Here is a 20,793-nt window from a genome sequence, read left to right as displayed (position 1 = left end):
ACACATCAAAGCAAAACACATCACGTGCGACTCGATGACGCCAGCCTCCTCACCCCCCAAAGTACAGAGCTCTATCCGAATTTCCCCGCGCCAAGCCGATGTTGCCTATTGGGGGCGGGCGGGTGGGGGTGGAGAGAGCCCGAGGGTGGTGGGCGAGCGGCGGGCGCGGAGCGGCGGCAAGTTGTCTCTAGCCGGCGCCAGGTGACCATGCCGCTGAAGAAGATCGACTCGCGGATCCGGACGCTCATCGAGAATGGAGTGTACAAGGGCCACCGGTCGATGTTTGTAGTGGTGGGCGACAAGAACCGCAACCAGGTAGGTGCGAGTGTGCATGGGTGTGGGCAGCGAGGGCTAGCGGTGCCAGAGGGAGAGGGGGCAGGATGGCGGCGCGAGTGGATCCTGGCCCATCCCGGGGCGGGTGGCGAGGGGAGTGGAGGGGTTACAGAGGGGGGGGGCGGAGACTCACGGACAAGCAACGTGAGCAGATTGTTAACCTCCACTACATCCTGTCCAAGTGCTCGGTCAAGACGCGGCGCAAGGTGCTGTGGTGCTACAAGAAGGACCTGGGCTTCTCCTCGAACCGACGCAAGCGCATGCGAGAGATTAAGCGCAAGATCAAGCAGGGCACCCTCGATCCCGAGGCGACTGATCCCTTTGAGCTTTTCATCTCGTCCAACGACATCCGCTTCTGCTACTACAAGGAGACGACCAAGACCCTGGGTAACACCTACGGCATGCTCGTCCTGCAGGACTTTGAGGCCCTCACCCCCAACATCCTCGCCCGCACCATCGAGACCGTCGAGGGCGGTGGCCTGGTCATCATGCTCCTCAAGAACATGGCCTCACTCTCGTCGCTCTACTCGATGACCATGGACGTCCACTCGCGCTACCGGACCGAAGCGTACTCTCAGGTTGTCCCGCGGTTTAACGAGCGGTTCATTCTCTCGCTCGCCTCGTGCCCGATGACCCTTGTGGTCGACGAGGAGCTCAACGTCCTGCCCATCTCCTCGCACATCCGCAACATCAAGTCGCTGAAGGAGGAGGCGTTGGCCGAAGCGCGCAAAAACGGCATGCTTGGCAAGCATGAAGACGACACGGCGCTTGCGCTCTCGATCCAGGAGTCTGCCGCTGCCCGCGAGCTCAAGGAGGTCAAGATCTCGCTCGCCGAGGAGCAGCCTGTTGGCGCGCTGGTGGAGACGGCGCGGACGCTCGACCAGGCCCGCGCCCTGCTTGTCTTTGTCGAGGCCATTTCCGAGAAGACGCTCCGGTCGACAGTGACACTGACCGCGGCCCGTGGCCGCGGTAAGTCTGCTGCGCTCGGCCTCGCCATTGCGGCAGCGATTGGCTACGGGTACTCGAACATCTTTGTCACCTCGCCGTCGCCCGAGAACTTGACCACACTCTTTGAGTTTGTTGTTCTCGGACTCAAGGCGCTCGGCTTTGAGGAGACGGCCGACTTTAACGTGGTGGCGTCCAAGATGGACGACGAGTCGTACGCCGCGGTGACGCGGATCAACGTTTTCCGCGACCACCGCCAGACCGTCCAGTACATTCTTCCGCAGGACTCGGACAAGCTTGGGCAGGCCGAGCTGGTGGTCATTGATGAGGCTGCCGCCATCCCCATCCAGCACGTCAAGGCGCTGCTCGGAAACTACCTCGTCTTCCTCGCCTCGACCGTCAACGGCTATGAGGGAACCGGGCGCTCGCTCTCGCTCAAGCTCATCAAGAAGCTGCGCGAGCAGGCCGCAGGCCTCGCCGCCGGCTCGTCGGCCACCGAGGGCAACGAGGGCATGGCGCTGGGGCGGGCCCTCCGCGAGATCACCCTCAAGGAGCCGATTCGGTACGGCGAGGACGACGCCGTCGAGTCGTGGCTCCACAGCCTCCTCTGCCTTGACGTCAAGCCGATTCCGCGGCTCGGCGCGCGGACGCCGCACCCGTCCGAGTGCGAGCTGTACTGCGTCGACCGCGACGCGCTTTTCTCGTACCACGCCGGCTCGGAGGCCTTTCTGCAGCGTATGATGGCGCTCTATGTGGCTTCGCACTACAAGAACACGCCGAACGACCTGCAGCTCATGTCGGACGCGCCAGCGCACCGGCTCTTTGTCCTCCTCCCGCCGGTCGACCCGTCGTCGCCCGAGCTCCCCGAGGTCCTCGCCGTCATCCAGGTCTGTCTCGAAGGCCGCATCTCGCGGGCGTCGGTCATGTCGTCGCTCGCCCGCGGCAAGCGCGGCTCCGGCGACCTCATCCCGTGGACCGTGGCGCAGCAGTTCCAGGACAATGACTTTGCCTCGCTCTCGGGCGCCCGCGTCGTCCGCATCGCTACCCATCCCGAGTACACGCGCATGGGCTACGGCTCGCGCGCGCTCGAGCTCCTCACCGAGTACTACACCGGAAACCTCTCGACGCTTGCTCCCTTTGATCCGACCGCCGGCGACGAGGCGCAGAATGGAGGCCGGGGAAGCTCGTCGACCACGTCGCTGCTGAAGGAAAAGGTCAAGCCGCGGAAGGACGTCCCGCCGCTGCTGGTTCCGGTCTCGCAGCGCGCGCCGGAGCGGCTCGACTACGTCGGTGTCTCGTACGGCATGACCCAAGGCCTGTTCAACTTTTGGAAGCGCGGCGCGTTTGTGCCGGTTTACGTCCGTCAGACCGCCAACGAGATGACCGGCGAGCACACGTGCATCATGCTCCGCCCGCTCCCGTCGGCCGCCGGCGGCTCGTCCGTCGCCGACAACTGGATCCAGCAGTACTTTCTTGACTTTCGGGCTCGCTTCTTTGAGCTCCTCTCGTTCAACTTTAAGACGCTCCCGCCGGCACTCGCTCTCTCGGTCCTCTCGCCGCCGCGGACGCTCGACCTCGACGGTCTCATTCCTCCGCTCGGCTACAGCGAGCTCCTTGTCCACTTTTCCGAGCACGACCTCAAGCGCCTGCAGGTCTACGCCCTCTCGCTCGTCGACTACCATGTGGTCATGGACCTCATCGCCAAGATTGCGCGTCTCTACTTTCTCGACCGCATCCCAGACGCCAAGCTCCGCGTGACGCAGGCGGCCATCCTCCTTGCTGTCGGCGCTCAGCACCACACCGTCGACGAGGTCGTGGCCCAGCTGAAGCGCCCGTCGGCGCAGATCCTTGCCCTCTTTGCGCAGGGCATTAAGGCTCTTGAAAAGGCCCTGCGTGCCATTCAGGAGGCCCACGTCGCCGAGGAGCTGCCCTCGGCCACTGCCAAGTACGCTGACACCACCGCCGCCATGGACGTCGGCCAGAGCTCCGAGCGCGTCGCTGAGCTCCTCCGCGACGAGTCGCTCGCGCAGTACACCATCGCCGGGCGCAACGAAGATTGGGATGAGGCACTCGGTGCCGCCGCCGGCACCGGCGCCGTCCCCTCCTCGGTCTCCATCGCCTCCACCCGCAAGCGCAAGCGCGACGCCGCCCCTTCGTCGGCCAAGAAGGCTTCGGTCGACATCGGCACCATGGAGCGCGAGGCCAAGCGGACGAAGGCCGCCAAGGCTGCGGAGCGCTCCAAGCGCGCCAAGCGCGGTCGCTCCAAGGGCCGTAAGAAGGCAGGGAAGTAAAGCTCTCATTTACGCAGGCGTGTGCTTGGCCTTTTTGGCTGGAGGCGCAGAGCCGGTCGTGTCTGACGACGCATCGCGGTCGCGCTTGAGCGACGCCGGAGGCGTTGCAGTAGCGGTCGTGGCGGGTGGATGTGACGTGGTAGGGACATCTGCGGGTGCGGGCGGAGCGGGCGATGCGGGTGCGGGCGGAGCGGGCGGAGCGAGTGCAGCCGGTGCAGCCGGTGCAGCAGGTGCAGCCGGTGCAGCCGGTGCAGCAGGTGCAGCCGGTGCAGCCGGTGCAGCGGGCCCAGAGGTGGACGCTGCGCTGGATAGAGACGCGTTTCTTGCCTCTCCCAGCCCGTACTTGGTCTTGACCACGTCGGGCAACCGCTTGACCTTGGCGACGAGCGCGAGGTCGAGCGCCGGCGACAACTCGATATGCGGCGTGTCAAGGAGATCGGCAAGCGCATGGACGGCCCAGCGCGAAAGCGCAAAGTAGTCTGGCGTGTCGTTGGGTCGGACAAGGTCAAAGCGAACGTAGTAGAGGACGGCGTTGGCGGTGGCGTCGACGACAGGGGCGGCACACACCGTAGCGCCGGGCAACACCGTGTCAGGCTGACGCTCGAGACCAGCAGCGAGCGCGGCCAGCACATTGACGACGCTGGCGCGCGCCGCGATGAGCGCCTTAAGCATGGCCGACGACTTGAGCGAGATGCGGAGTTGGATGTACGATGATGGCTGGCGGGCAAAAAGGCTGCAGCATCGCGCTCGACCGGCACGGTGCTCAGCGCGCCCGAAGAAACAGGTTCGAGGCGGGCGAGCAGTCCGTAGTGGTCCGAGATGAAGAGCGAGGGCTTGGGCGTCGTCGCCTCGCCGCCGACAGCAGCCAGGCCCTTGATCTTACCGATGGGATGGGTAGCCACCAAACGCGCCACGCTAGGCACAAGCCCGGCCGCGCCGCGCCAAAGAAGGACGCGGTCGAGCCGCATCGAGACCACGCCTGGAAATAGCAGCGCCGCCAGGTGGTTGGTCTCGACGTTGAACGTGTAGCCGACGTCGTCGGGATGCAGGTAGCTCCAGAGGTCAACAAAGAGTGAGTCGAGCTTGGCCTGCTGCGCCTCGTCCGACGGCGAGCAGTTGAAGTCGCCCGCAAGGAGCCACGTGGATAGCGCCGACTCGAGCGCTGGCTTGGAGCGCATGTACTCAAAGGCTGCGGCAATGTCGTCGATCTGCCGCATCCGCGTCCGTTCGTGGTCGCGCCCGGGGCCAGACTTGAGATGCGTCGTCGCCAGCAGCACCCCGTCCGCCGTCCGCGCCATGGTCAGCAATCCACCGCGGAAGAGTCGTGCGGCGTAGACGCCCGCCAGTGGCCGCCGCGAGAGCACCACGTTGCCCGACCGGCCCGAGAAAAACGTGTTGGACTTGGCCTTGGTCGCCGACGCCGGCACCTCGGTGACGTAAAAGTGCTTGCGGATGTACGGCGAGGCGAGGAGGACCCGAAGGCAGGCGATTGACACCTCTTGCAGTGCATACGCATCGACCTCGTCGCCAAGCTCTTCGATGTGGGTCAGCAGCTTGCCCCACCGCCGCTCAGACCGGATCAGCTGCGTCTCGTAGAACTCAAACAGGACGTTGAGCGAGACAACCGCAAGGCCAGTAGGCGCCGCAGCCGCAGCAGGCGCCATCGTGTGCTTGTACACCTTCCACTTGCCGGACACCGCGTCGCAGACAAAGGCCGGGAAGACAAGGACTTTGGGCCCCTCGGCAGCATCGTCAGCCGCAGCAGCCTCCGACTTGTCGCCCATCACCGACGCCACCAGCTTCGCCGTCCGCGAGCCCTCTGCCACAGACCGCATCCATCCAGGCCGCTTCATCTTGCCGCCGACCGACGGACCCCCCATCGGCGAGCCGCCTGCTCCTGGCAAGCCGTCAAGGCCGAGCTGACCGCCCGGTGAGGCTACGCCCGGTGGGCCGTCGTGGGCAAACCGACACGACGCGCCCCACTTGCACCTCCCCTGCGCGTGGAAAGAGCACGGCGGCTTTGGCTTTGAAGCGCTCATGACTCGGGTGGGGTGACGGGAGTGAGGTGCTCGCTGCTGGACAGGATGTGGTGCTGTGCTGGTCGAGTTCGTCGCCATGGGGGGGGGGGATCACGGGGCTAGATGAGGAATCAGAGCACCTGGGTATGGTCGTAGCTTGGTATGCGTCGCAAGAGGAGGTGGTGGCGTGGTACATGGACGTGAACTCCGGCGGTGTGTTGCTTCGCTGGAGTCATCGTCAAGATCAGGAGATCGTGTCCCATGGGAGTTGATCACGGCACCGGCAAAGTAGTTCGCACTACACAGTAAACGGCTCAAGCCGATTACTGCAACTTGGCAGACACGGATAGCTGCACCATCTCGAGACATAAACACCTGTATCATTGCTTGCCCGTAATTCTGCTGCGATCGGCGAGGTGGCGAGATAGGGCTCGGAGTGTTAGGCGGCGGGGAGCCCGTGGTCGGTCAGCGGTCGGTCGGTCAGCGGTCGGTCGGCCAGCGGACGGTCGGTCAGCGGTCGGTTGGCCAGCGGACGGTCGGCCAGCCGGCAGCAGCAGCAGGCAAAGGCCACTCGTCGTCAGTTTGGTCATGTCGTCGTCGAGCGAGCTCCAGTTCATTGTGGAGCGCCTGGCGTCGCCTCCGTTCAACGAGAGGCTCTCGCTGGTTACTCTGGATGAAAAGGTATGTGGAGTGCGCACGCATGTGTGTGCGTGTGTGTGTGTGTGACGGGGAGGGTGTGTGTGTGTGTGTGTGTGGGGGGGGGGGGGCTGGCGCGGAAGGTGTGGCGGCGGCTTTGGCGCCTTCAGTCGGTGGGCACAGACCATGCACAGGTCGGAAAGGGGCAGATGGCGGGACGGATAGACGGCAGGCAGCTCACGAGGTGAGAGAGAGTGTGTGACGACAGAGCCCGTTTGAGCTTGTCGAGCTGCTGAACAAGGTGGTGGCGGAGCTCAATGGGCGCGAGCACACGCCGAATGTGCGCAACGAGGCGCCCGAGGTGACTGGCTCGCGGATGGCGTCGTTCTTGGCCATGCTCAACTACAACGCGCCGTGTGGGCCCGAGGAGCTTGCGCGCGGGATCGGCGACGGTGCGCGCGAGGTGGTCTACCCGGCACTGGCCTGGCTCCTTGTCCACTTTGGCGAGCTGCAGAAGCGGGCGTACCTGGCGCGGTACCTGGCGCCGCTGGACATTCCGGCGGAGATTCTGCAGGACCGGTCTGTGGCCGAGTCGTACTCGGCATACCAGGAGCTGCAGGAACGGTTCAAAGAGGTGCACAAGCAGGTAGACGTGTCGCGCTCATCGGGCTTTTCGCCGGCCAACATCAAAGCGGACATTGCCGAGATGCAGCGCGACAAGGAGCAGCTACTCTCCAAGATCTCGCGGGTCAAGCGCAAGGTCCAGGGCCTCCCTAACCTCGCGTACCAGCTTGAAGTCGTATCGTCGCTCCGCAAGGAGCAGGAAGAGGAGCTGGCGCTTGCCGAGCGCGGGCGAGAGCAGCAGCACCTCTTGCACCGGACCGAAATGGAGATGGCTCGGCGGGTGGACAAGCTTCAGGCTCTGCAGTCGTCGTACACCCAGGGCAACCCCGAGGCACTGGTCCGCAAGCTCCTCGACGACACCCAGGTCAACCGGTACCTGGTCGAGGAAAAGCTTCCGTATGATCTGCATCTGCAGGAGGTCAAGATCAACGAGCTCTCGCGCGTGCTCTCGGCAAACATGAGCTCCGAGGCGGACCTCGACGGTATCAAGGCCGAGATTGCCGGCATCAACGACGATATTCGCCGGTTGATGGAGGCGCGAATGGCCAACGCTAACCCGCTCGCCGACGCGCTGGCCATGTACCGCCAGAACGCCAAGGTGGCGGCACACAAGAAAGAGTCTGTCGCCGACAAGCTCAACAAGCTCATGGACGAAAAGGCCAAGCTCGACAAGGCCATCGAGGCCCGCGTTGCCGAGCTTGAGTCGACCGGCAAGCGAATGATGCAGGGCGACGAGTGGAACGCGTTCAAGGCGCAGGTCAAGACGCAGACCGCAAAGTACAAGGAGCTCAAGGCGACCAAGGACTCCATGGAGATCGAGCAGGGAATTCTCGCCCGAACGCAGATGCTGCTCGAGGAGGAGGCCGAGGAGATGAGCGAGTACCTGCACGAGTTGGAGGTCAACGCTGGCATCGAGGGCTACACCGAGACCGAGTCACAGCTGCAGAACATTGTGACTGACCGCGCCGAGCTCAACACACTCAAGGCTGCGACGCTCGACGAGATCTCCGCCCTTGTCGAGAAGATCACTCGCAAGATCGAGGCCCGCTCCAAGGAGCTCGAGCCGGCGGTCCGCAAGCTGCAGGCGCTCAAGCAGGAGAAGCTCGCCATCGAGGGCGACTGGTCCAAGGCCAAGGCCCAGTACGAGGCTGTAGAGGCCGACATCTCGACCGGCCAGCTCGAGCTCGCCACCACCGTCCGCGCGCTCCGCGCCGAGGTCGCCGACCTTGAGGCCAAGTACCACCTTGCCAACGCCAACATTGCCAACGCGCAGCGCGAGCTGGCCAAGGCTGACGCCGAGCGCGCCGCAGCCACCGGCGGCGCCCGCGTCGCCGCCCGCTTTGCCACCTACCACGAGCTCTACTCCAAGCAACTCTCGGAACAGATGTCGCTCTCCAAGTCGCTGCAGAAGAAGAAGCGCAAGATCAAGGAGGCTCACGAGCCTAACATGGCCCAGATCGCCATGATTGGCTCGCTCCACTCGCTTCTTCTCGCCAAGAAAGACTCGGCCGCCGCTGCCCTCCAGCGCAACAAGGCGACCGACGCCGGGGCCCAGCTGCCGACAGCCGGCGGCGCCGGGCCGCTTGGCGACGGCGGGGCGAATCGGCTGGTCATCGACTGATACTCGGGGCTACGCACCAAGCTAAAGACCACACATTCTAGCTGGCTACCAATGCTACTCAACAGGCCGGGCGCAAGTGTTAATATGGCGACGCGCTCACAAGCCCGTCACGCACTACTCCAGCGGCTGAACCTCGTCGGCGGGGGCGTCGGCGACGGCCTCGTCGGCCTCGTCGCCAGCCTCGGCGGCCGTCTGGTCCTCGATGTACTTCTCGTACGGGTTGTCCGAGAGCGCAGCCTTGACGACGATGGGGCGACCGTCGACGTCGACGTCGTTCATGCCCTCGATGGCGGCAAGCTGGTCGGCGTGGGTGGCAAACTTGACAAAGCCGAAGCCCTTGGGCCGGCCGCCGTGGCGCGGGCGGACAAGGTGGGCCTGCACCGGGTTGAACGCGGCAAAGAGCTCGAGGAAGGTCTCGTCCGAGTCAAGCGAGAACGGGATGTTGGCCACAAACGCCGCCAGCATCGACGGGTTCCGCGGGTTGCCGTTCTCGTCGAGAGCGTCCGGGTCGCGCGGCCGGCGCTTCTTGCGCCCGCCGCCAGCCTTTCGTCGCCGCCGCTGGCGTCCGGTCGTCTCGGCCGACTCATCGCGCGCACGAGCAATTTCGCAGTTGATCTCGCGCTCCTCCATGTTGAACCCGTTGAACTGCGCCACCGCAGCCTCGGCGTCCTCAGCCGAGGTGAACGAGACAAACCCGTAGCCGAGCGACTTGTTCCCGCGGCGGATGATGCGGACAGACTCACTGCACACGCCGCGCATTGCCCCTCCCCACACATGAGTCCCACGCCCATCAGCTACACATACAAGAGACGGCCCATACCACCAGGTAGCGAGGAAGGGGGAGGCACCAAGGAGGTCGGAAGAGGAACACGGCGACGACAGCGAGGCGCAGGTCGCGTCCAGCGCCAAACCACACACACAAAAAAATCATCGCCACTACCACCACCACCACCACCACCACCACCAGCAACGACCGGAGGAGCCAAGAAAAAAATAATCAATACATCTCGAGTCATTAATCAATGCCCCCCCCCCCACACTTCCCCCACCAGTCGGACTTTCCATTAGAGGAGGAGGAGGGGGAGAGGCCAGCGAATGGGAAAGTTGCCACCTTCTGGCGACTGGGCCGCTCGTTGGAGGGTGGCGGCTGGGCGACTCCGCCACAGAGGGCTGAGCATGGGGGGGAAGGAGGGGGGGGAAGGAGGGGGAGGGAGGGGGGGAAGGGAAGGGAGGGGGGAGGAGGGGCAAGGGGGAGGGAGGGGCAGGGAGGAGGGAGGGGCAGGGGGAAAGGCAGGCGGAAGGGCGTACACGCTAGAGTACGAAGCCTCGAACAGGTTCTGCAGCTCGTCCTCGTCGACCGAGAAAGCGAGGTTGCCAACAAACACCTTTGTGACGTCCGACATGGTGTGTTGTAAGACGAGTGTGCCGGTCAACCGCCGACAACTGGCTGCAGCAGCGAAGAGCGGGCCGAACTCGCCGCTGTCGAGGGAGTGGGGGCCTTACTGTGGTAGTAAGGCAGCGATTTCGGTGACGGTGTAGTGTGTGTCTGTTGGTGGTGCGTGCGTGTGCGTGTGCGGGGGAAGGCGACGGGTCGTGGTCCGATTGATACTGCTTCCGTCCCTCCTCCACACGACGCGCAGTTGGACGTTACGGCCGCCATCGCCATGGCAGCCATCCCTCACGGAGAAGACGCCGATGGGCTGATCAAGCATTGATGTGGCTACAATAAACCGATGGATGGTTTAAGCACGAACTGCAGTCGGCGAACGGTCTGACGGCGGGGGCGCGGTGTCGAGGGTGGCGACGGCCGAGGCGAGCTCACGGAGTAAGACGGCGCGGGCCTCGGGATGCCAGGTGTGTAGATGCCACTTGCGGAGCGAGAGCGACGACTCCTTGGCGATGCGGAGCATTTCCGAGACGTCGGCAAGGAGCTGCGGGTGCGGGCGGAGCATCCAGGCGTCCAGCCGGAGCCGGAGCTTGGACTCGGGCGCGAGCGGCGGCTGCTTGGCCAGCAGCGAGTCGACCAAGTATGGAGCCAGCGGGCCAACCAGCTGGGTCAAAACTTGGGGGAGCGCGCCAGATTGCACAACGGGTGCCGCTTCGACTGCGGTGGCGGCGGCAGTGGCGGCAGTAGCGGCGGCAGTGGCGGCGGCCACCGCCGCGCCGGGCAACGGATGCGGAACGACGGCCTGGACAGCCACCGGGGCGACGACGGCATCGGCGCCAAACAGGTGCGTCAGCCGCTCTACCGCGTCTTGCGACGCACCGGCGAGCACAACGCCCTTGAGCAGCTTGCCCGGCCGCGGCAGCGGGACCGGCATCTCGGCCTCGAGCGCCAGATCTTCAGCCGCGCTGAATCCGGCGCCGCCCAGAGTCTCGTTGCCCAGCCCAGGCGGGGTGGAGAACACCGCCGGGTACGTCAGCTCAAAGCCTTTGGCCTGCGCCGGGAGAACCGCCCCTCGGGCAGAGGCGGGAAGAGCGGGATCCCAGAGGCTCGCCTTGTCCTTGGGCAGGACCAAGGCCCGGACTTCGGCGTCACGAAGCGGTCCGTGGAGGAACAGCGTCCGCGCCAGTCGCCGCATGCTGATGCGCCTCCGGGCAGAGGCGAGGCGGAGGGTGAAGAAGGACGAAGAAGAACCGACGACGGGGTCGGCGGCAAGGGACGACGGCGACGGCGGGGGTTCAGGGAACACGCCACAAAAGTCGGAAGCCGGAAGCAGGGACGTCCACGACCGAGGCGAGTGTAGCTGGGCTTGCCTCAAACAAGAAATATGTGACGTGGAGGCAACAGTCAGTCAGCCCAAGGCGTTCTGCGTGAGGTGGCCCTTCTCGCCGAGCTAATGCGACGAACACCACAAGCGAGCGAAAGCGGCGCGTGCCTCCACGTGGCTGCGAAAAACGTCCCACACCCATCCGCCGCACCTTCCCGCGCTGATTAGCAGCCGATGGCGCTTCTTTCGAGGCACGGGCCTACGCCTAGCGAGATGAGGCCCAGTATTGCCAGTGATGTCAACAGTATCGATCAGCGCAGGGCAAGCGGTGGCGAAGGCCGAGACTGATCAATCTACCTCGACCAGGGGGGGGGTGAGGGGGGCATGCTGATGGGTCTACCACACCTCGACTGTATCAACGGTCAGACGCCATTATACGCCATCTGCCATCTGGTGCGATCTGGCCGGCCCCGCTCACATAGCCCATGGCCAAGGACTCGACCGGCGTTGGCCGTCTCCGCCCACCACCAGTCGAGTCGCCACCTGAAGCCGGCGCGGGCACACTCACTCTACCCCCCTCCACCCCCCGACTTGTGCGTCATCACTCCACTCCCTCCCCTACCCCCCCCCCCTCCCCCCCCCCCCACCCCCACACACACCCTTCCCATCACCACACCTGCCTCCGATGTCCAGCATCGAGAAGCTGCTCATCCGGGGCATCCGCTCGTATGCCACCGACAACGAGTCGTGCATCAACTTCGACAAGCCGCTGACCATCATTGTGGGCAAGAACGGTGCAGGCAAGACAGTACGCTACCCATTGCCCAACCGTAAGCGACACCCATGTCCAGGACATACCCGCACTGGGCCTTTTCTCCTGTTCTGCCCTCCCTGCCGGGCCATTGCCCCTGCTTCCCGGCGGCCTCGCCTGAGATTCTACCTCTCGAAAAAGGTCGCACTTTGACGAGGGCACACACACACACTCACCCGCCGCTTGCCCAGGCCATCATTGAGTCGCTGCGGTACGCGACGACCGGCCAGCTGCCGCCCGGATGCAAGTTGCCGTCGTTTATCTCCGATCCCAAAATGTCCCGCGTGCCCGAGATCAAGGCGCAGATCAAGCTCAAGTTCCGCAACGCGGCCGAGCAGGCGTGTGTGGTCTCGCGCGGACTGGTGGCCAGGCAGACCCGCAAGTCGGTCACCTCCAAGACAATTGATGTCTCGATGAAGCTTCCAGGCAAAGATGGCCAGGTGACGTCGATCACCGGCAAGTGCTCGCAGGTCAATGTCCTCATTCCCAAGTTGCTCGGCGTCACCGCCGCCGTCCTCAACCGGGTCATCTTCTGCCAGCAGAACGAAGAGTGGATCCTCGGCTCTGACTCGGAACTTAAGAAGGTGCTCGACGAGATCTTTGACGCCACTGCCTACCGCGAAGCCATCAAGACCATGAAGCGTGAGATCGCAGACAACCGCCAACGCATCGCCCTCTTCCGCCGCGATCTGCAGAACGAGGAGACCATCCGCCGCCACGCCAAATCCAACAAGGACCAGCTTGCGCTTGTCTGCGAGGAAATGTCCCAGCTGGAGTCGCAGGCCGCAGAAATCGAGGCCACAATTGCGCCCATCACCGACGAACTTGCACAGCTCTCCAAGGTCGCCGCCAAGCTCGACGAGCTGGAGCGCCGCGCCGGCGAGCTCCATGTCACCATTGAGGTATGCGAGCGCAACTGCGCCGCAATCAAGACCAGCATTCAAGGCTTTGAGTTCGAAGAATCCGACGACGACCTCCTTCGCCAGCAAAACGAGTACCTCGACACCGTTCAGGCCGCACAGACCAAGCTCGACACCATCGAGCCTTTGCTCAAGGCCGAGCAGGCTGCCGCCGCTCCGCTCGCCAACCGCTACCGCGCCGCGCTCACCGCCCACGCCGAGCTCAACTCGGCTGCATTGGCCCTCAACTCGTTTATCGCCAAGCGCGACGCCCGCCTCACCGCCGCCAATGCCGAGCTCGGCCTCGGCCTCTCGGCCTCGGCTTCGCCCGACGATGTTCGCGCAGCGCTCGTCAAGCGGGTCTCCTCCACCTCCCGCGAGCTCACCGCCGCCGAGGATGCTGCCGCTGCCTCACAGGCTGCCTCGCGCGCCAAGATCCAAGAGCTCAAGGTCCGCCAAGCCACGCTCTGCGCCGAGCGCGAGGCCGCCGCCCGCGCCGCCGCCGAGGCGCGCGCCTCGATATCTGCCCTCGCCGCCGCGTCGCCGGTCTCGGCGCCCGGCGCCCTTGCCGGCATTCGCGCCCAGCTCGAGTCGGCCACGGCTGCGCGCGACGCCGCCGAAGCTGTGCTGGCATCTTCTGCCCGTTCCGGCACCGGCGCCAAGCTCAAGGCCGAGCTGGGCGCGCTGCGTGGTGCACGCGAGCAACTCGATGCTCAGCTTGCTGCCGTTGATGCTGAACTCTCGCGCCGGACGAGGTTCGCCGGTCTCCAGGCCGCGCTTGACTCCAAGACCGAGGCTGCTGAGGCCAAGGCGGCGGAGCTGGCCCAGCTCCGTGCCGACGCCGCTCCGCTCATCGAGAAGGTAGCGGGTGTGGATCCCGCCACTATTCGCTCGGCGGACGTGGCCGCGCTAGAGGCGCAGGTGAACATTGCGCTTGCCAAGCTCGCCCAAGACCGTGACACCGCATCGGCTGCCGCCCGCGAGGCCCAGGCTCAGGCCTCGGTCGTCGCTGCACAGCTTGGTGACGCTACGGCCGAGCTTGTCGAGATGGAGGCCAAGATCAAGGCGCATGCCAAGAAGATCAAGAAGAACACGGCCAAGAGCAAGCTGGAGGACGTCATCACCAAGACCCAAGCTCACAAAGACAAGCTGAAGTCCAAGCTGCAGGCCAAGAAGCTGACAGCATCGTCGGTCGTCGGCCAGTTCAAGGCCTTTATTGCCGCCGCCGAAGACTCGCACGCCTGTCCGCTCTGCTCGCGCGGATTTGACTCGTCGTCGGCTCTGGCTGCCTTTGTCAGCGAGCTGGCGTCCAAGTTGGACGAAGCCTCCAGCAATGTCTCGACCGTCAAGCTCCAAGCCGACCTTGACGAGTGTGACGTCATTCTCGCCCGTCTCGACACCCTCCGCCCCATCGCGGTCGAGCTCGAGCGACTGTCAACCCAAGCCAAGCCGGCTCTGGAGGCCAAGATCGCTGAGCTCAAGGCCTCCGCCGAATCAACTTCTGCTGCGGCTGCTGCTGCCGAGGCAGGATTGGAGGCTGCCAAAAGTGCCGCTGACGCTGGCGATGAGCTCAAGAGCATGATCGACGAGCTGCTCCGGGTTGAGCGCGAGGCTTCCATGGCGGCGGCTGCCGTCGCGTCTGCCACCGCCGAGCTGGATGCTGCCAAGGGTGCTGTCGGCTCAGGTGGCGACGCAGCTCTCGGTGCCGAGACAACGCCGCAGCTACATGCCCGTGTCGTGTCTCTCAAGGCGGACCTGGCAGCAAAACGGGCCCGCAGCCGCGAGCTTGAGACTGAGATCGAGGCGGCAGCGAGCGCGCTGGCGGCGGCCGAGCGCGCTGCTAGCGAGGCGAAAGCCAAAGTACTCGAGCTGCAGAACAAGGAGGCGCGCGCCGAAAGCGCACTCGCCAAGTCAGAGGCCCTCACAGCGGCGTTGGCCGAAGCCGAAGCCAAAATCAAGCACGCTGACAACAGCCTGGCTCCGCTGCGCGCGCAACTTGCCGACGCGGAGGCTGCTGCTCTGGCTTCAGCCACAGGCGCCGACGCCAAGGTTAGGGCCGCACGACTCCGCGCTTCGGCCGCAAGGGATGCTGCAGACTCGCTGGCGCGGATGTCGACTGAGCTGGCCGAGCTCGAGCGCAAGGGCTCGCCGGCGGCGCTGGCCAAGGCCAAGGCGGCGCTCGACCAGCTTGAAAGTGACATGGACGCGAGCGCCCAAAAGCGTACCGAGCTGGAGACCGCGCAGTCGCAGCTCCAGGCCGCACTCGCCGACTCAAAGGAGACGAAGCGACTCATTGACGCCAACATCGACTACCGGAAAGCATCGCGCGAGCTGGACAGCCTGCGCGAGCTTCTGGCGCAGGCCAACGCCAAGGCGGCCAAGCTGCGCGGGAGCACAAGCTCGGGTCTCTCGCTCAGCGAGCTCCAGGTTCAGCACAGCAAGTTGTCGTCAAAGGCGGCAGAGCTGCAGGGCTTGATCAAGGGCAAGAAGGCGCACGCTGACGTGCTCCGAGCCGGGCTCAACGAGCCACAGTTCCAGCAAGGCGAGGCAAACTACGAGGCCAAGCTCATCCAGATCAAAACGACTGAGATGGCAAGCGCGGACCTCGACCGGTACCAGCACGCGCTCGACTCGGCGTTGCAGCGGTACCATACGCTCAAGATGGCCGAGGTGAACAAGACCATCAAGATGCTGTGGGAAAAGGTGTACCAAAACTCGGACATCGACAACATCATGATTGCGTGCACCGAGTCGGACTCTGCGCGTTCTGCGTTCAAGTACGAGCTCGTGGCCATCCGTGACGGCGTCGAGACGCCGATGCGCGCGCGGTGCTCGGCAGGGCAGGCCCGCATTGCCTCGCTCATTGTGCGCATTGCCCTCGCCGAGTCGTTCTGCCTCCACTCGGGCCTCATTGCTCTCGACGAGCCATCGGCACAGCTCGACAAGGCCAACGCGCGGTCGATGGCCCGCGCCCTTGCTTCGATCGTCAACGAGCGCTCGCGCCAGTCCAACTTTCAGCTCATCCTCATCACCCACAACCAGGAGTTCTGCCATGCCCTCAACTCCAAGCTCGAGCGGCCGCCGACCAAGTTCTGGCAGGTCGAGAAGGATAGTCACGGCTTTTCCACCATCACCGCCCGCGAGTTTGGTGCCTGACGCGCACCCAGTGTTAAACTAAGCTACATCTCTGGCTACATCTCGGACGAGAGCTCGCGGCTCATCTCACGTTCAAAGCGCTCGCGCGACTTGCGGCGCAGCTGGCCCGACGGCGACTCGTGCGGGCGGAGGCCGTCGGCCTGCGATGAGCCAGTCGCCACGTGCTCGCGCCACGCAAACTTGGCAAACGAGAGGAACTCCTCGAGCTCGATGGTCCCGTTCGAGTCTGCGTCGAGCGAGTAGAGCGCGTTGCGGATAGCAGCCGGCGTGGCGTTCCATCCAAGGTCGCGGAGGAGAGCGCCGAGCTCCGAGCTGTCAATCTCGCCCGAGCCGTCAACGTCGTACTCACGGAATGCAGCCTCGTAGATGGCCCTCGGCCGATCGTGCTCACTCATGATGTTGCCGGGCTTCAGGCCTACCGCGTGAGGGCCGGGCTCGGGCGAGGCCGATGCACTCGACGACGCCCGCCTGAGCGGCGATGACGTGTCGGCCAGCCCGTTCTCCGCCAGCGGCGTGAGCGGGTTGACAAGCGAGAGCGGACGCGATTCCGAGCCTGCACGCCGCCGTGCTTGCGCCGACCCAGACCCAGCCCCGGCGTTCCGCATCGTCAGTGACTTGCGGCGAAGGAGCTGCGACGGCGATTCGGCCTCGTCGATGCCGTCGGCAATGGCCGAGCCCGAGAGCACTTGCTTCCGCCATGCAAACTTGGCCCACGTCACAAACTCGTTGCGGTCGATCTCGCCGGTTCCACACGAGTCGAGCGCCGCCACGGCCTCGTTGACTGTGTGACGGTCGGCTCGCCAGCCAAGGTTAGTCAGCAGCTCGGCGAGCTCTTCCTTGTCGATCGTCCCCGACCCATCTGCGTCATACCGGTCAAATGCCGACTCGTAAATCGCCTGCGGACGATCATGGAGCGAGGCAGATGCCTTGCGCTTCCCTTTTGCCCCGCGCCCAGGCTCAGCCCGGGCGCTAGCCACAGGCCCGGCCCCAGCCACAGGCCCGGCCCCAGCCGCCGATCCGGTGGAGTCCGCTTGCTGCGGCTGGGCCTCGTCACCGCCACTGGCATCGCTTCTCCCACCATCTGTGTCGCCATCCTCGCTCTCCGCACTGCTGCTGCCGCGTTCGCTCTCAGCATCCTCGCTCACTGTGCCCTTCCCGTCGCTCCTGTCGCTCTCGCCGCCGGCCGGCACCACCGGCACCATGCCACCCTCGTCCACACCCTGAGCCGCACGGGTCTCGTCGTCCGGAGCCTGCCGGCATGACAGAGTGAGCGTATGTGCAAGGAAAGGAGGGGGGGAGGAGGAGGATAAGGAGTAGAGAGGGAGGGGGGGGGAGGGAGGAAGGGGGGGAGGAAGGGGGGGGAGGAGGAAGCATGGCCATGGCCACACCAGCAACGGTCTCGGGCAAGAGGTCGGCAACGGGTATGCCAGCGACTGAAGAGAACGTACCACACCGGGTTTTGACTGGCAACAGCCCATAGTGCGATGGGAGTGTGGAACGGGGGTGGAGTAGAGGTGGTGGATCCAAAGGTGGTGGTTGATGGGTGCAGCGGTAGAGGTAGGCAGAGGAGGTGGAGTGGTAGCCCCCCCTCTCCCGCCCCCTCCCCCCCCCCTCCCGCCCCACAGCCGCCCACCCCCCAGCCGCCCGCCCCACAGCCGCCGACCCCCCCCCCCCTCCCCCTGCCGCCACTCCATCGCCAATCCAATTCGAATTGCGAACGCGGCTCGGTCGGTGACCGTCGGGACAGAACGCTTGCCCACTCCCGAGAGCAGCATTCAGCCTCCGCCACCCCACCCTCACCTGTACGGACACACTCCCCTTCCTTTCTCCATTCTCCTTCCTACCCTTTCCCCCCTCATCCTCCCCTTCTGGTACCCTACCGCCCTCCCCTCGTGTCCGCCCCTCTGTCCCCCACCCTCTACCACCCTCTACCCCCCCTCGCGAGCGACCGCTGCCGTCCATCCCATCGATTTTTGGAGCTTCCACGGACGTGGCCTGGGGGGGGGGCAAGACCATGACAACCACCTCATTTTATGTCCTGGAACAGGACTGTATCGGTGAGGAACATGTTGAGGAAGTGTTGCAGGTCTTCACTTACTGCCAGAACTCACCCACGCTCCCATCTGTTGCCCCGAGAACAGGCAACGAAGCCCAGCTCTCGTTTGCAGCCACTTTGCCCCAGCCACTCCCACCTCGCAGCAGCACCCCCCCCTCCCCTCCCCCTCCCGTACCGCCGCATCGCTCCCGCTGCGTACACACCGCCTGGAGAGAGCCATGGCTGACACGACTTCTGCCGAGCCCCGGCCTGCGTCGACTCCTGCCGAGGACGGTGCTGACGGCCCGTCGGACGTTGTCGTCCCGGCGCCCTCGGCTTCGACCGAGCTCGTCCCCACGCACCCGCTGCACCGTACGTGGTCGCTGTGGTACGATCGCCCCGACCGCAAGACGTCGCAGCAGGACTGGGCCAAGAACCTCAAGCGGGTGTACGACTTTAACACGGTCGAGGACGCGTGGGCCCTGTTCAACAACGTGGCGCCGGCGTCGGGTCTCCGCGTCTCGTCCAACTACCATCTCTTTGTCAAGGGCGTGGAGCCGTCGTGGGAGCACGATGCCAACCGCAATGGTGGCAAGTGGGTCATCACCCTCAACAAGCCGCGCGACAAGAAGCAGATCGACAACGTGTGGATGTACACCGTCCTCGCTATCATCGGCGAGTCGTTTGACCAGGCCGAGGAGATCTGCGGCGCTGTGTGCTCGGCTCGCAAGAAGCACGACCGTGTCGCCGTCTGGACCGCGGACGCGTCCAACGAGGCCCACTGCAAGCGCATCGGCCACCAGCTCAAGGAGTTCTGTGAGCTCCCGCAGGACCTCTCCATCGGCTACCAGGTCCACGCCGATTGCATCAAGCGTAACCGCTCGTTCACCAACCGCGACCGCTACACCGTCTAGCTCTTCCTGCCTCACCTCGTGGTGACTGTAATGAACCCTCAAGTTGTCTATGGCCAACCTACAGCCGCGCCCACGTCAGCCGTGGCACTTTGGGCGCCACGCCGCCGTTGAGGCTCGTCAGCGCGCTGGTTGCCGCAGACGCGATGGCCGAGCCGAAAAAGTGGGCCACGGCCCACGCGCCGCCGGCCGCCGCACCCGACGCCAGCAGCCACACGGTGCCGGCGACGATGCGGTCCTGCTTGGCGCTGCGCTCGAGCGCCATGTGGTACGGCATGGTGGTAAAGTGGACCATCGAGTACAGCGGACGCCACACGTCACCCAGCACCGCATGTAGCACGCCCTCGATCCGCTTGCGGAGGAGGAAGAGCGTCGACGCCGTGTGCGACCGCATCTCAATGTAGTTCATGAGCGCAATGCGGGCCACAGCATGGCCAGACGGGACCTGCGCCGCAGAGTACGCGCCGAGCAGCGAGCGCCGCGCCGTGCGGAACGGGTACTCATCGAGGAGCGCCATAAACTTGACCACGTCCTGGAACGACGAGTTCATGCCCTCGCCGGCAAACGGGTGATGGCGTGCGCCGCGTCGCCCATGAGCACCACAGAGTCAAAGTAGTGGTACCGTGAGCATTTGACCGTGATGAGCGGCCCGGTCCGGTTCGTCTTAAAGTCAGACACGTAGTTGCCGAGTAGTGGGACCGCGTCCGGAAAGTTGGACGTCATAAAGGCCTCAATCTTCTCGTCGGTGTCGAGGTCGTTGAATCCACCGTCGGCCGCGGCGTACGGCATAAAGAGGGTGACCGTGAACGACTTGTCCTCGTTCGGAAGTGCAATGAGCATGAACGAGCCGCGCGGCCAGATGTGCAGGTGGTTTTTGGCCAGCGCCCAGTCGTCGTCGACAGCCACCATGTTGAGCTCCTTGTAGCCATGGTCGATAAACTCCTGCGAGTAGTTGAACCGCCGTGACTTGAGCAGCGACGTGCGCACCGCCGAGTACGCTCCGTCGGCGCCCACAATGAGGTCGGTATCGCGCTCCATCAGCGACCGCTTGCGCAGCGCCACGCTCGTCGTCTGCGCGCCAGAGTGCCCGCCGTCACCGCCGTCGTTCGCTTCCTCTTGCGCCTCAAACACCAGATGCTTCTTCTTGTAGTCGATCTCGCGGACGTTGGCGTTGAACACAAAGCTGACATTCGGCAGCTTCTCCGCTTCTTCCATCAGCCGGATGTTAAGCAGTCGCCGATCCACCGAGAGAATGTGCTCGCCGGGCTGCCCGTACGGCTGGATGCTTGTCGAGCCGTCGGCATTGTGGATGAACCGAGAGTACATCGGGATGCCGCGCTCACGCCACTCGTCGCCCATTCCCACCAGATCCAGCCCTTCAAGCCCATGCGCCGACAGCGCCAGGTTGATCGACCGACCCGAGTACGCCGGGAGCGTCCGAATGTCCGGCATCGACTCGAGGACCGTCACCTTGAACCCGCGCTGGCCCAGCGCGAGTGCCGCCATCGCGCCCACCAGCCCCGCGCCTACAATCGTGATATCTCCTGTCGAGTCGCCCATTGTCTGTCCCCATCACCACGAACAATCATCACCGTGAACAACCTGCTGCCGTGAGTCCCTTCCTCACCGCCACCACCACCGCCACCGCCACCGCCACCGCCACCACCACCGCCACCGACACCTCCGCTACCACCACCACCTCCGCTACCACCACCACGACCACTTCTACCACCTCGGGTGCACCCTCTCCCCCCCTCCCTGTCCATACCAGTCCTGCACGCGTCAAGTGTCCCTACCAGTCC

The 20,793-nt window shown here is 64.8% G+C and overlaps 9 protein-coding genes across 9 annotated transcripts; 4 read left to right on the top strand and 5 right to left on the bottom strand.

Moving 5' to 3' along the window:
• Window positions 1–172: 172 nt before the first annotated feature.
• On the top strand, window positions 173–3,585 carry AMSG_00730 (N-acetyltransferase). Its single transcript, XM_013907005.1, has 2 exons — window positions 173–315; window positions 486–3,585. Exons 1-2 carry the CDS (start codon window positions 208–210, stop codon window positions 3,567–3,569), a joined length of 3,192 nt encoding a protein of 1,063 aa, XP_013762459.1. The 5' UTR covers window positions 173–207; the 3' UTR covers window positions 3,570–3,585.
• AMSG_00729 (endonuclease/exonuclease/phosphatase) lies at window positions 3,561–5,449 on the bottom strand (the record flags this gene model as incomplete). Its single annotated transcript, XM_013907004.1, has 2 exons — window positions 3,561–4,286; window positions 4,322–5,449. The coding sequence occupies 2 exons, from the start codon at window positions 5,447–5,449 to the stop codon at window positions 3,579–3,581; spliced, it is 1,836 nt and encodes a 611-aa protein (XP_013762458.1). The 3' UTR covers window positions 3,561–3,578.
• A 718-nt stretch (window positions 5,450–6,167) lies between these two features.
• AMSG_00728 (intraflagellar transport 81) lies at window positions 6,168–8,510 on the top strand. Its single transcript, XM_013907003.1, has 2 exons — window positions 6,168–6,268; window positions 6,492–8,510. Exons 1-2 carry the CDS (start codon window positions 6,176–6,178, stop codon window positions 8,466–8,468), a joined length of 2,070 nt encoding a protein of 689 aa, XP_013762457.1. The 5' UTR covers window positions 6,168–6,175; the 3' UTR covers window positions 8,469–8,510.
• Window positions 8,511–8,526: 16 nt separating this feature from the next.
• Window positions 8,527–9,887, bottom strand: AMSG_00727 (ribonucleoprotein A). Its single transcript, XM_013907002.1, has 2 exons — window positions 9,777–9,887; window positions 8,527–9,210 (listed from the first exon to the last, which is right to left on the bottom strand). Exons 1-2 carry the CDS (start codon window positions 9,869–9,871, stop codon window positions 8,583–8,585), a joined length of 723 nt encoding a protein of 240 aa, XP_013762456.1. The 5' UTR covers window positions 9,872–9,887; the 3' UTR covers window positions 8,527–8,582.
• Window positions 9,888–10,195: 308 nt separating this feature from the next.
• AMSG_00726 (uncharacterized protein) lies at window positions 10,196–11,297 on the bottom strand. Its single transcript, XM_013907001.1, has one exon. It carries the CDS (start codon window positions 11,048–11,050, stop codon window positions 10,211–10,213), a length of 840 nt encoding a protein of 279 aa, XP_013762455.1. The 5' UTR covers window positions 11,051–11,297; the 3' UTR covers window positions 10,196–10,210.
• Window positions 11,298–11,864: 567 nt separating this feature from the next.
• On the top strand, window positions 11,865–16,079 carry AMSG_00725 (uncharacterized protein; the record flags this gene model as incomplete). Its single annotated transcript, XM_013907000.1, has 2 exons — window positions 11,865–11,987; window positions 12,182–16,079. 2 exons carry the CDS (start codon window positions 11,865–11,867, stop codon window positions 16,043–16,045), a joined length of 3,987 nt encoding a protein of 1,328 aa, XP_013762454.1. The 3' UTR covers window positions 16,046–16,079.
• AMSG_00724 (centrin-1) lies at window positions 15,986–17,623 on the bottom strand. The gene is made up of 2 exons (XM_013906999.1): window positions 17,494–17,623; window positions 15,986–17,295 (listed from the first exon to the last, which is right to left on the bottom strand). Exons 1-2 carry the CDS (start codon window positions 17,521–17,523, stop codon window positions 16,081–16,083), a joined length of 1,245 nt encoding a protein of 414 aa, XP_013762453.1. The 5' UTR covers window positions 17,524–17,623; the 3' UTR covers window positions 15,986–16,080.
• A 559-nt stretch (window positions 17,624–18,182) lies between these two features.
• On the top strand, window positions 18,183–19,046 carry AMSG_00723 (eukaryotic translation initiation factor 4E-1). Its single transcript, XM_013906998.1, has one exon. It carries the CDS (start codon window positions 18,320–18,322, stop codon window positions 18,992–18,994), a length of 675 nt encoding a protein of 224 aa, XP_013762452.1. The 5' UTR covers window positions 18,183–18,319; the 3' UTR covers window positions 18,995–19,046.
• Window positions 19,047–19,052: 6 nt separating this feature from the next.
• On the bottom strand, window positions 19,053–20,551 carry AMSG_00722 (kynurenine 3-monooxygenase; the record flags this gene model as incomplete). The annotated part of the gene is made up of 2 exons (XM_013906997.1): window positions 19,053–19,544; window positions 19,592–20,551. 2 exons carry the CDS (start codon window positions 20,549–20,551, stop codon window positions 19,053–19,055), a joined length of 1,452 nt encoding a protein of 483 aa, XP_013762451.1.
• Between the last annotated feature and the right edge of the window lie 242 nt (window positions 20,552–20,793).

Source organism: Thecamonas trahens (genome assembly GCF_000142905.1).
Source record: "Thecamonas trahens ATCC 50062 unplaced genomic scaffold supercont1.3, whole genome shotgun sequence".
In the NCBI taxonomy this organism is placed as follows: domain Eukaryota; order Apusomonadida; family Apusomonadidae; genus Thecamonas; species Thecamonas trahens.
The sequence above is the reverse complement of the archived record's forward strand: the minus strand, read 5'-3'. Positions and strand labels throughout refer to the sequence as shown.